General features: G+C 38.4%; 1 protein-coding gene across 1 annotated transcript; it reads left to right on the forward strand.

Annotated features, from left to right (window-relative positions):
• The first annotated feature begins 11825 nt into the window (after positions 1 to 11825).
• LOC128109480 (olfactory receptor 16) lies at positions 11826 to 12755 on the forward strand. The gene has a single exon (XM_052736647.1). The coding sequence runs from the start codon at positions 11826 to 11828 to the stop codon at positions 12753 to 12755; it is 930 nt and encodes a 309-aa protein (XP_052592607.1).
• The last annotated feature ends 1277 nt before the right edge of the window (positions 12756 to 14032 follow it).

Raw genomic sequence — 14032 nt, forward strand, 5'->3', positions numbered from 1 at the left:
TGTGGAGTTTCCTTAAACAGTAAAAATAGAACCATATGACTCAGTGGCATCATTCCTGGGTATATTCTTGAAAGAACATAAGTTAACATACTGCAGAAATACTTGCACATGTACAGCTGCAGTATTCACAATTGCCAAGATACAGAATCAGTCTAAAAGTCCATCTATAGTTGAATGAAAAAGAAAATATGATACATGTGCCATGGAATTTTACTCAGCTATTAAGAATGAGATTATGAAATTTGTATAAAAATGGATGGAGCTGGAGATCATTCTGCTAAGTGAAATAAGGCAGATACAGAAAGATAAATAGTATGTTTCATTTTCCATACACAAAATTAGTTTTAAAGTTGTGTATGAGTGTGTGTGTGTGTGTGTGTGTGTGTGTGTGTGTGTGTGTGTGTGCAGACCATGAAAGTAGAAATGGGACAGAAAGAGGTGAAGACATCTACATATACAGAGAGAAGAAGACAAAGAAGAAAGGGAAGGCAGATAGAAAGGGGATATGGAAGGAAGACCCCAAAGGACAACTAGTGGGTGTTTTCTCTTATATGTAAGTGTTAGCTTTTAAGCTTTTGATATGAATGATATAATCCAAACAACCACAGATCTTAGGTAGCTAGCAAGAGACAGGAGTGGCAAAAGGATCAACTAAGGAAGGGAGAATAGAATATAGTGTTATGGAGAGACAAAGGGAAAACTAGAAAAGAAAGATTAAATTGGAAAGGAGATTGGAGAACAGGGTAAAGGAGGGAATACTGGGAGGGCCAACTAACATTAAAGATGCTAGGAAAAATCGTATTGAAACCTATAACTATAGAAGTTTCTTAAAATATATACATATATGAAAGGAATTTAAATGGGGTCAGCGAACAATTGGGGAGACAATGTCCCAACTAGACATCTTATGCCACTAAGTAAAGCCTCCAATGGCAGGAATAAGGCTACATCTTATTGAGTCATTGGCTGAAGGGGCCTTATGGATCCTCCAAATATCACAGGCTTTTGCCAAGGCTATTGTTTGCTCTCCACAAACTGATGGCAAGGCCCTGTTGTGAAGACAATACTTATCATAGAACACAGAGAAGTCAAGCTGGTGCCCAACTAGAAGCTTCACTGCTATTGACTAGGGTTGTAGACGATGCTCTGCATGTTGCCAGGGGCAACAGGTAAACATCAATATCATTCAGCTGCACACCCTGCAACCTACAATAGCATATGCCCGCAAGATATACTCTTGCAATGTGTCACAGATGTTATGGGAATGACCAAGCATGTTTTAAATTGAATGTAAGGCTTACTCCATTAAATGGAACCCATACCTGAAACTGCTAAAGTGGCTAAACTGCTAAAGAACCTGAGACTAGATAGGTCACAGGTCCTGTATCCTAGGGAAACACCTTCTACTATCACTCTGCTAAAGTAACATGACAATAGAAGGACTCCTAATGACATACTGGTGTCTTGCTCAACCCTCATCAAAGAAACTTCTTTTTACAGTTGATGGCATTAACACAGAAGCCTACAACTGGACAATACGCAGAATGAGACATTTTGAAGCACTCTGCTAGAAGTTTCATTCACCTCTACTGAATAAGACTGTGGAGGGTACTGTGCATGTTGTCAGGGGAGACGAGTCATCATCAATGTAACACAGCTACAAACCCTGCAACCTACAACAGCGCATACCAGCCAGACTTACCGGTGCAATGTAGTAGAGATGGGATGTCCTAAATGGGGTGTCTTTATCAAACCCCTTCCCTCAAAGCTCAGGGATCCATGCGTAAGAAGATGTGGAAAGATTGTAAGAGCTAGAGGTGGTGAGTGACTCCAAGGAAGCAGTGTCTTCCAGACCCAACAGGCCTGATAAACATATGAAATCGCAAGTAACTGTGGTATCAGGCACAAGACATGCATAGGTTCAAGGAAATAGGGTCCCAGCATAGAGATGGGGAAGTGGACACTGGCTCCTACCACTAACCAAGAAGTTATCTGCAACTGATATCGACTGGCAAAAGGAAAATCAGTTTTCTCCAACGGCATGTTACTTGTCCCTGGGTATATCAACAACACTTTAAGGTAGGGCCCATGCCCAGATGTAGTTGGCCAACACAAAACAAACTCCATGTGTTTTGTGAGTTTTTGTTTCTTTTTGATTTTTTTGTTATCATGGAGTTTTTTTTAGTAAGGTAGAGATAGATAGATAGATAGATAGATAGATAGATAGATAGATAGATAGATGACAGACAGAGAAAGAATATGAAGTTGTCTGAGTAGGGAGATGGGAGGAGCTGGTAAGTGAGAAATGTGGTCAAAATATAATGTATGAGGAAATTTTATTTGAAAAAGAACAATGTTAATACTATATGTATAAAAAGTCACAATAAACTTTTTCTTTTTATTATTAAGAAATGTCTCAAAAAAACAAAAAAAAACCAAACTAACAAACAAAAAAAGAAATTTTCTATTCATTTTACATACCAACCACTCCTCTCCTCCTCCTACCCACTAGCCTTCCCCCCTCAACCCACCACCCATTCCCATCTCCTCCAAGGAAAGGCCTCCCATAGGCAGCCAACAGAGCCTGATACATTCAGTTGAGGCAGGTCCAAACTCCTCCCCCTACAACAAGGCTCTGCAAGGAGTCCCACCATAGGCATTGGGCTCCAAAAAGTCCGCTCATGCACCAAGGATGGATCCTGATCCCACTGCCAGGGGGCCCCTTAAGCAGGTCTAGCTACATAGTCTTGTCTATGCAGAGGACCTAGTCCAGTCCCAAGGAGGCTCCACAGCTATTGGTCCACAGTTCATGAGTTCCTACTAGTTTGGTTTGGTTGTTTCTGTACATTTCCCCATCATGATCTTGATGGCCCTTGCTCATAGAATCCTTCTTCTTTCTCTTTGACCAAACTCCTGGAGCTTAGCCTGGTGCTTGGCTGCAGATCTCTGCATTTGCATCCATCAGTTACTGGATGAAGGCTCATGTTTGTCCTTATGAGTCTGGGTTACCTCACTCAGGATGATATTTTCTAGTACCATCCATTTGCCTGCAAATTTCATGATTGTGGTGATATTTTATTTGTGCTTTAATAAATAAAGCTTGTCTGGAGATCAGAGGAAATAGCAAGCCAGTATAAGTAAACATAGAAGTCAGGCAGTGGTAGCACATGCCCTTAATCCTATCACTTAGCAGGCAGGATCTCTGTGTGTTCAAGGCCACACTGGAAACAGAGCCAGGTGTGGTGGCACATGCCTTAATTCCAACACTAGTTAACCATGAAGGTCTGGAGGTTTGTACAGACAGACAGGAAGTGACGGAGCTGTGTAGGAAGAAGAAGTGATGTAGCTGGACAGAGAGCAAATAAGATAGCAGAACAGCAAGGCATAAAGACATGGGTAGACAGGAAGTAACTTGCATTTGGAAGCTGCAGAGTTGGTAAGGTAAGGTTGGCTGGTGGCTTTCCCTATTTCCCCGATCTCTCCCAGGTTTTCATCCATATATACGGCTCTGTGTTTTTTATTTAATAAGACTATTTAGAAATTCATCTACACATGATGTCACCCAATAAACTTTTGTATGCTGCCAAAGAATTAATTAAAAAAAGAAAAATATGTTGGGGAAGTTAGACCTAATGCTGACATTGCCTCTGTCACATGCAAGAGCTGATAGAAACTTGAAGTAGGAGAAAGGTATAGATCTTGGGGATAAATGATGATGAACTTAAGAATTTATGTATTTGCTTCATATAACTTTGAAAGTATTAAGGGCTATGCAAAGTGTCAAGGTCACTATGAACTGAAGATAAAACTGAATTAAGAGGTTATTGGATTGAAAACACAAGGTAAGACAGGATTTAGATACAACTCAGAAATTCCTTATTTCGACTTCCATTGGGATAGTGTAGAGATTTAAGAACACTTAAGTGTACTGGATGGAAACAGATGCCATAGTTGATGTGACTGTTTGATTATGATCATTGTGTGTGTGTGTGTGTGTGTGTGTGTGTGTGTGTGTGTGTGTGAAATACGAGCCATTCTAGCATTATGAAAGTTATAAAGAATTAAAATTATATCAAGAGGGCTCTGAGACAGCTTAGTGATTAAGAGCATGTACTGAAGATCCAGAGGACCTGAGTTTAGTTCCAAGCACCCACGGTGGGCAGCACACAACCATCTATAAATCCAGTTCCAGAGGATCCTGTGCCTTTGACTTCTGTAGGTACCTGCACTCATGGTCACATACCCCACAAGACATATATGTGATTAAAGATAATAAAAACATATCTTTAAGAAATAAAAGTAAAACTATATCAAATCTTTCTACTAGTCTATCACTTCTGGTATGAAAGAAAACAATGAGCATGATTTTAAGGGAAAAATTGAAATATCACTCTTACAGTCTTGGAAGGAAACCATGGGATATATTGTTGTACTAACCAGGTCTCTCTCTCTCTCTCTCTCTCTCTCTCTCTCTCTCTCTCTCTCTCTCTCTCTCTCTCTATATATATATATATATATATATATATATATATATATATATATATATATATATATATCCTGTAAGTCATTCCAATAAATAATATATACAGGCTGCAGTCTAGCTAATCCAACAATGGTTGTCTGTGAACAGGAAGTCCAAGAATCCAGTAGTTGCTCTGTACACAAGGGTGGATATCTCAGCTGTTTTTCAGTATACACTGGAATCCAGAAGAAGTAGGCTCTAATGCCAATGAAGGAATGGGTTTGCTAGTAAGGTGAGGGCAAGCAGGCAAAAACAAAAGCTTCCTTTTTCCGTGTTCTTATATAGGCTTCCAGCAGAAAATGTGGCTCAAGTTAAAGGCACGTACCTTCCCAACGCAAGATCTAGATGAAAGGCCTGTGTCTTCCCAGCTTGAAAGATCTGGATTAAAGGTGTGTCTTCCTACCTCAAATATATGGGTTCGAACTGGATCTTCTTACTTCAGATTAAGTAAACACCACTCACATATGTGCCCTCCGTTTTAAGATTTTAGTTAATTCCAGATGTAGTCAAGTTGATAACCAAGAACAGCCATCACAATTGTGGAAAGGCACTTGCATCATCTGAGGAGAGTTGGCATTGTGCAAGCATAGGGAACTTTAGGTGCCAGGAATTTGATATACATGTTGACAGTCTCTTGGGAGCCTAACAATTAGTGCTTGGAATATGGTTTTCTTTTTTTTCTGGGGGGATATGGTTTTTTAAGAAAAATCTATCCAGCTGAGGTAGAACTAATTCCATAAATGTCTTCTTCCTTGGAAACATCATGTCAGTGGGTGCATTGTCTTCTGAAGAGAACATCCATGAACCATATACACGACATCTTTAGAGTAGTTCTGAATGAAGGAAAGAGAGAGCACCTGGGAGGAAAACTCTAGAGATCCCAAAGCATCAACACCCAAGACAAATAAAACCTCCCATTTTTAATAAAATCCCCTGGCATCTATTTGGAACCTGACTCCTCTGGTTCCCTTGAGATGCTTAGGGAAATGTGAAGAAAGGAGACCTCAGAGGGCAGGGTAGACACCATGGCTTCTTTCTGAGATTCCCTCCTGATCTCCGAACTCACAGAAGCTTCCCCTTCTATTAGCATCACTTTCAGAGCCTGGGGAACAACTGAGTATGTTGTGTCATACACTGCTGTTTCTGCAAGCTGCTCTGCTAGCTGGATCTGGAGGGAGGCGAGCAATTGTGAGGTATATCCTTAAGGAGGCATGAGGTCGGTTTCATTTTCACTGGTTTTGTTGTTGTTTGTACAGATGTAGTCAGAACAGATCTGAGATGTGTTGGCAATGCCATATATTCTTCTTAGCACGTTTTAGTCCCAAGTGGTCCTGTGCTTATCCTTGGTCAAGACCTGAAATTAGACATCACAGAAATGCTTGCTGAGCTCAAGCCCCAACAGCACAGATTCACAGATACTTCCCTACATCCATCTCCTATCAAGCATTCTCCATCCTTGATTACTCACACAGATATAATAATCACAGATTTTTAAAGAAGTTGCTTTATGCCTTCCTGGTATCTTATAACTATGTTTCCAGTTCTCAGGAGGAGTGGTTCCAGAGGTTTTTTTTTTCCTTTGTCCTCTGCAGTAGTCATTTTACATATCATGTTAATTTTCAAGGAACCGATCCAACTTGTGAATTTTTTAAAATTCCTATTGAGTCACAGGTTTACTAAGATTTATAAAATAGGTATGAGTTCTTATACATATCAATATATTTTATAATAAGTTCTTTGCATCCTGTTTTATTTGACATGAAGTCTTCATAACCAAAATGTTGGCCGCACCAACTTGTTCATTTCATTAGTCTCTTTCAGTGTTATTTCCTTAGTAGGTTAATCCATTCGAACCCTCTCTCCTTTCCCCTTTCTACTTTCATCATTTCATACTTTCGTTTTGTTTTCGTCGATCTTTCAGAAATTCCCGAATGTCTTCTCTTTGCTATAAATCCACACAGAAGATAATTTTAAGGCATCAGTTATTGAACATGTACTGTGTCCTAAGTGCTTAAGTGGATTAGCTCATTTAATCCTCACAATATTTCTTTGACACCAGTCCTGCTGTTATGTAAGTGACATATGCGACTGAAAGTTGGGAAGCATAGACATATTTCTCAGAGTTGCACAGTTACTTGGGTGTTACATTTGGGGGTTGACATACTGATTGAAGAACCAGTGAGTTTGGAAGCTATGCAATAACACAAAAGAGAGGTCTCAGGAGTGATAGTAATGCTGATGCAGATGTCTTGCTATCACTTCACCTATCTCTAAGCTCTTGATTTGGACAGTGGGTTCATTGAACACAAAGCAGAAAATCCTGGTAATGAAAACCTGACCACCTCTGATCACCCCTGACATCCATGTCACTGTCATTTGCATAATCACTGTTCACCAAGTGAAATCTCTCTGTACTGGATATCCTCTCTTTCTTGAGCCACTTTTCTCCCTTCCCAAAGTTGTTCTAGATTTGTAGTGTCACTTGAGTCCCTGCAGGGAGATGTGAAGAAGGATGGAGGAAGAGATGGCTTTTCACTCCAGGATGCTGCATAGAGGCATCCGTCATTTAAGTCCCACTATTTTTTGTGGGTAGCACCTCTGTCCCTTTGTCAAACAGCCAAATTACATTGCACTGAGAATTCTAGATTATTCAGTCAGAGAGTGCTTATTGAGTGCTTTCTATTGATGTAGAAATCTTAGCACATATTTAGAGAGTTTACACTCTGAATTGAAGTGGGACTAGCACAACGGAGACAATAGACAACATTGCACAAAGCAGCAGGAATTAAACTACCAAGAGTGGTGTATGGTAAATATTAATAACCAATTCTCAGGATATTAACAAGTCTTGATTTTTAATATTTGTTAGTTCCTGAGATAAAAATACTTCTCCATAGATTTAAATCTAGTAAACATGAAGTTTTTGAATATGGAGCTGGGAAATGATGTGTGCAGCCTGCTGTGGTGAGGTGATGCAAACAGGCTCCAGCACTCCAGTGGGTGCAATCTTTATGGAAGAGATGGGGATGAGGAATTGGGTTGCTATGGCAGGACTTCATGCATGTGGTAGGCAATGAGCCAAGTCCTAAAATGCTTAAAAGTTAAAAGGAGATGTATTCTAGTTTGATAGTTTTGGAATTCTACAGTCTTATATCCAAGAATGAGAATATAATTTCACTTGTGATCTAAATGTGTACTGAGAAGGGTGGGGGTATCTGAATGAGTGGCAAGAAATAAAGGACATTCCAGGTAAGATTTAAAAATATAGATATAGGCACAGATTTGATAGTGGATATTGGAATGTTCCTATGAACTGGAGAGATTATCCTCCTATAGCATAGGAGATGTGATATTGAGAACAGTGTGGTAATCCTTATCAGACCAGCAGAAATGTCTTCTTTGGATCACAAAAGAAGTGTATGATTGTATATTAGAACTCAGACATTTTGTTTAAGTCACCAACTCCAACTCTTTGTCTGAAGTCACTGTATACCCAGAAGTAAGACCTGCCCCAGACCTCATGTTTGACATCCACAAGTCTCCAAAGCCAGATCCAGGTTTTCTAAGTGCTATCGAATTCCAATATTTCTTATTCTACAAGTATTCCTCTCTAGTCCTACCCTCTGAGAACTAATTTTTCTAAATCAAATGAGAATCTTTTTAAGTATCAGCTCTGGTGAAGTATACTATAAATTATTACCCTATGATATGATGCAAGGAGTGTACTTCAGTGGTAGAGTATTTGCTTAGCATGCACAGGACCCTAATGCCAAACAACATGCCATTCATTATACAATGTTGTATGACACAATATGATGTCATTTTGTGAATTTTAATAAGTTTTCAGATTTATATAGGTCCTGGGAATTGAACCCAAGTCCTCTGCACAAGAAAAAAGTGCTTTTCACTGCCAAGCCAATTCTCCAGACCCTGTTTTCACTTTTAATTATATTGCTGAGAATATTTCTTTATATAGCTGTATGATAATTTAGACATTTGTATTGTTTGCAGCTTTGGACTTTTAGGAAAATGATTCCTAAAACATATAAATATAAATAACTCTTTGTGGACACACTTTTTGTTTCTCTTGTGTAAGTGCTCAGGAAAAATTACCGAGTCATGAATGTTGTATACGTTTAAGCTGAGAAAAAAATTACCACATTGTTCTCCAGATAGGCTACAACACTTCACATTCCAACCATCAATATTTAAGACTTCCAGTTCTTTTACTTGGTGACCACATTGGGTATTGTTAGGCTTTTGAATTTGAGCCACTTGAGTAGGTGTGTAGCTCACTGTGGTTTTATTTTGCATCGCTCCAGTGGCTAATGTTGCTCAGAATCCTTTCACATGATTATTAGGAATCTTATGTAATCTTTTGTAAATGATTAAATATTTTGCCTATTTAAAATGTGTCTTATTATTGACTTGCAAAGTTCTTTATATATTCTGGATATAATTTTAGAGTTTTATATTGTGAATGCTTTCTGCTAGGGTATAGTTTATCTTTTTGTTTTTCTAACAATGATGAAGCTTAAGCTACAATTTGTTCTGTTTTAATTTAAACCTTTTGTTACTTCACTAAGAACCTTTTCCTTATTTGAGGGTCACAGATTTTCATCTCTTATTTTGTCTGTAATTTCTTATAACTTTGTCTTTTGTACATGCCTGTGATTCATTTAAAATAACTTCTGTATATGTCATGAGGTAAAATTTGAGGTTGTTTTCCCCCTCATGAGTATTTGCTTGTTCCAGGAGCAATTGTTGAAAATGAATCATTGAGACACCTTAGCCCTTTAAAAAAATAGTTGACCATATGAATGGTCTATTTTTTGAATTTTGTATTACATTGTTCTATGTTTTCATGGGGCGGTAAGTAGAAGTGTTAAATGAAGTGAAGAAGAATGAGAATAAGAAGGGAAAAGCAAAGGCCAACAGCATTAATGATGGAAATGTCTCCAGAGGCATTTGAATGGACAGATTTATGAGGATAAACTTGCTAGGAATTACAGAGTGTGATAGAAGTCTGTCTTACTGATTTTGAGAGTGAGTAGGGAGCAACAAAACAGTAGCCACAGAGAACCACTGCACTGGTGATTTGTAGAGTCGTACTTGTCTGTATTTGTGTCCATCTCATACCATGTTGATCAGTTTAGTAACTGAAGTATGATGGGTCCTAAAGTTTATAGCTCTTTTTCCAAAAGTATTTGTCATTCCATAGACCTATGATTTTTAGATACACACACACATATATGTAGCTGGAGGATTAGATACCTTAAAATCATTGGATTTTGTTGTTGTTTAGAGACAGGATCTTTCAGAGTAGCTGAGGCTGGTTGTGAACTTGTAATCCTTCGGCCTCTACTATGAAGAGCTGAGATTACAGATCCAAGTCATGACAGGTAGTTGAATACCTTAACATTAGAGGGGCCACTACAGATCTAGAAACTTGGACAGGATGAGGTATGCTTTAAGGAAAGTCTACTGAATTTTACATATAGTAGGTGCAGCTTCAGGATGCCAGCATTTGTCGACTAGAATGATGTCATGAGGTTACTGAAGACAATATAAAAGTAGCGAATGGATGATATATATAATTTGTTTTAAAAATTATATAGTTTGTTATGATTTCATGATGTACAAAAGTCAAGGAAGAAGTAAGTTGGATATTTGGAAAAATATTGTTGCTAGAAATAGATAATTGAAAGCAAAGCAATCAACAGAGAAACAGCCGAGAAATTTGAAACTGAAAGAATGGATAGAAAAAGCAAGGGCAAAGGATGGGCCAGAGAGCAGGAATGTAGTCATGGCACATGCAGAATGAAGAGATTCACGGGCAGTAACTAAATAAGCCCTGGGATGACAGAAATGTAGTGTGGTGTCATGGAAACCAAGGCTGGAGAGTGTTTCCATGAGGCAGGGTCAGATGTGTCAAGCCAAGGGACAAATAAAGGAAGAAAAACAAAGTCTGACATCTTTAGCAATGGAGCCATCTCCAATGACATCTGAGTGAATGGTTTCATAAGCATTGAACACGTGACACCAACAGGCAAAGAATTAGAAAGTGTGAGAAAGGAAGTCTATTTAGAAACTCTGGAAATGGAAACAATTAAATAGTCAGGAACTGTTGAAATAGTCACTGTGTATTCTCTCCTTACAGGTTTTATCTTCCTCTCTCTCCCCTCTGTCTGTCTGTCTGTCTGTTTCTATGTCTCTGTCTCTGCCCCTCTCATTCTAGGCTATTGGCCCTGAGCTCACAATATAGCAGAGGATGACCTTAAACTTCCTATTCTCCTGCCTCTCCCTCCATGTGTACCATCATGCCTGCTCTACACAGTTTTGGAGATTGAACCCAAGTCATGCATGATGGGCCACCAAATCTCCCTCCAGCCCATATGTTCTCTCTCTTTAAGAAGAGACTAGTATTCTCTGAATCTCATTTTTGTATCAAATTATCTGTTTGGTGATTTTCAAAATAGGCATCAGCTGGGCTCCAGATACCTAGCCCATTCTCTTCCTCTCAACTGCGGAGTTTATATTGTTTTCTCTATCCATCACATTGTGTTAAATATTCTTTTTTATTACAGTGGAGACTAATGGTTTTCTTGGTCACAGGTTTCTTCTTGACTTTCACTCCAAAGACTACTGCAATCATCAAATAAATAGTTCTTTGGCTTAGCTTTGGGAGATCAATTTAGTAGAGTGAATGTGGTAGAACCCACTTTGTAGTTGTTCTTTTCTGAGTGTATGAGATATCTGGCATGTATTTTCTTGATGAAATCAAGTCTTCACATTCAGAATTCAACTGTAACACTGTGTAAAAAGGTTCTTGCTGGTTTTCAGTAAACCTAGCAACCATGTCTTCAAAGTCTGTCTTCCTCAAACACCCCATACTACTGATTCATTTTGTCTTTAGTATCCATCTTTATGATTTTCTTGGCATGTCCTTTATTGGTGTTATTTCTTGTTAAGAGTGTTTAAGTGTTGAACAGAACATGACAGTGTCTATCCTGACCCCTTTCACTCCCTAACATCGCTATATTGTGCAAGGTGAGCATGTGCTCAGAAGTCTTCTTCCACAGGAGAGTTTGCTAATGTTTAAACAGGTAAATTCCAAAGAGGTGCATAAATGTTTCTTCCTTCATGGACAAATACTCTGGATATGAACTTGATGGTCACAAAGGAGGAAAGTAGTTTCACTCTTTCATTTCAGCTATCATTATTCCTTACTTTAAAGTTAATTGCTAATGAAAGTTTCCCCTTGATGACCCTTCTTATTGCTTTTAGACACTGATAGAACAGAATGCAGAGGAAGAACTTCACTGAAGTGACAGAATTCACCTTCTTGGGATTCTCTAGCTTTGGAAAACATCAAATAACCCTCTTTGTGGTTTTCCTAACCATCTACATTTTAACTCTGGCTGGCAACATCATCATCGTGACAATCACGTACATGGACCATCACCTCCACACTCCCATGTACTTTTTCCTGAGCATGTTGGCAAGTTCAGAGACTGTGTACACACTGGTTATTGTCCCAAGAATGCTTTCTAGCCTGATTTTTCACAACCTTCCCATATCCTTGGCAGGTTGTGCAACCCAAATGTTCTTTTTTGTCACCTTGGCCACCAACAACTGTTTTCTGCTCACAGCAATGGGTTATGACCGTTATGTGGCCATTTGTGATCCCCTGAGATATATGGTCATCATGAGCAAAAGAATGTGTGCCTGGTTGGTTTGTGGATCTTTGGGAACTGGTCTGGTTATGGCAGTTCTCCATGTGCCAGCCATGTTCAATTTGCCCTTCTGTGGCACAGTGGTGGAACACTTTTTCTGTGACATATACCCAGTAATGAAACTTTCTTGTGTTGATACCACTCTCAATGAGATAATAAACTATGGTGTAAGTTCATTTGTGATTCTTGTGCCCATAGGGCTGATATTCATCTCCTATGTCCTCATCATCTCTTCTATCCTTAAAATTGCCTCGGCTGAAGGCCGGAAGAAAACCTTTGCCACCTGTGCCTCTCATCTCACTGTGGTCATTGTCCATTATGGCTGTGCCTCTATTGCCTATCTCAAACCCAAGTCAGAAAGTTCAGTAGAAAAAGATCTTCTTCTCTCTGTGACATACATCATCATCACTCCCCTGCTGAATCCTGTTGTCTACAGTCTCAGGAATAAAGAGGTCAAGGATGCTTTGTGCAGAGCTGTGGGCAGAAACGCTTCTTAACAGAGTTGAACTTTTTTGTCAGGAAATCTTCAGTCCAGTATGTCTACTCCCCAATAAGCCATGATCCACATGCTCATCAAATACAGGTCTACAGATAATAATGTCAGAGAGTAGAAATACCTTTATTTTTAATGTCTCAGTGATGGCAGAAAACAAAATTTTGGCTTTCAAGTCCAAGAATCATTTTCTATTGTATTAAGTTTACTTCTTTATGTTTTGGATGGTTTTGGTTTTGAAACCTCTTTTGGCTTCTACTTTACATAGACTCTCAGATAGTCAAGTCCTCTATCTAGTCTGGATGTAGAGAAGAGACAAGTATAACGTAGTAGATAGGGGTCTATGGATCATCAGTTGCAGGGACAAACTTTCATTTCCTTCATGCTCAAGAGAGAAGGCCTTCATTCTGATGAGTTAAAATGTCATTTGAGAAAGGATTTACTCAATTCTTATTGACTGAAAGATAAAGACCTTGCAGAAAAGGGACCATATTTCATTATTTAGCTATATTAACTCCTTAAATATTATCAGTTTCTATATCTATTTCTTTTTTCCTGTACAATCAAAGCAAAAATGTCCTGTTTTCACAGGCTAAACAGTAAAGAAAGCATACCGAGGAAGCGTCTCTGTACCTATGTTTTTATTCTCATACTTTTCACAATGGCCGTTTTCGACCTATGGAAATATTTGTTTTTAGTTTTTACATAGCAGCTGAAATGAAATTGAAGTTACTTTCTTAGATATTAGTTGTACTGATTCCAGAGTTCAAGTTAAACGCTGTTAAGTTTCCTTCTTGAGGCACACTGTGCAAACTTCATATTTCTCCAGGTATTTCTATTAAAATCACCAGGATCATAGTATATTATTTTTAATTCTCAATAGGGAGCAATTGGGTGATATTTTGTGTTGTAGATAGTCTCACTTGAATTTGTTTGTCTCTACTCAGAAAAGAGCTGGAACATTTTCCAAGACACAAAGATGAGAAAACAACTATGTATTACCAACTTGGTGGTACTCACAGTTACTATATATATACATATATATGTATATATATATGTATATATACGTATATGTATATGTATATGTGTATATATATATATATATATATATATATATATATATATATATATATATATATATATATACACACAAAAATCAATTCCTATTCCATTCTGACTCACAGAAATTGGGCTGAGCATTTTCTAGGTAGCCTGTGGCTTTCTCTGTTCTATAGATACCTACATAAGGAGGTCCAAGACTAGATGTTGAGTGTCCTCTAT

Source organism: Peromyscus californicus, unplaced genomic scaffold, assembly GCF_007827085.1.
Source record: "Peromyscus californicus insignis strain IS unplaced genomic scaffold, ASM782708v3 Scaffold_14__1_contigs__length_90479793_seg_2, whole genome shotgun sequence".
Lineage (NCBI taxonomy): Eukaryota > Metazoa > Chordata > Mammalia > Rodentia > Cricetidae > Peromyscus > Peromyscus californicus.

Bases quoted from the DNA above. Each gene is read 5' to 3' on its own strand.
- LOC128109480 (XM_052736647.1), top strand. From the start codon at position 11,826: ATGCAGAGGAAGAACTTCACTGAAGTGACAGAATTCACCTTCTTGGGA.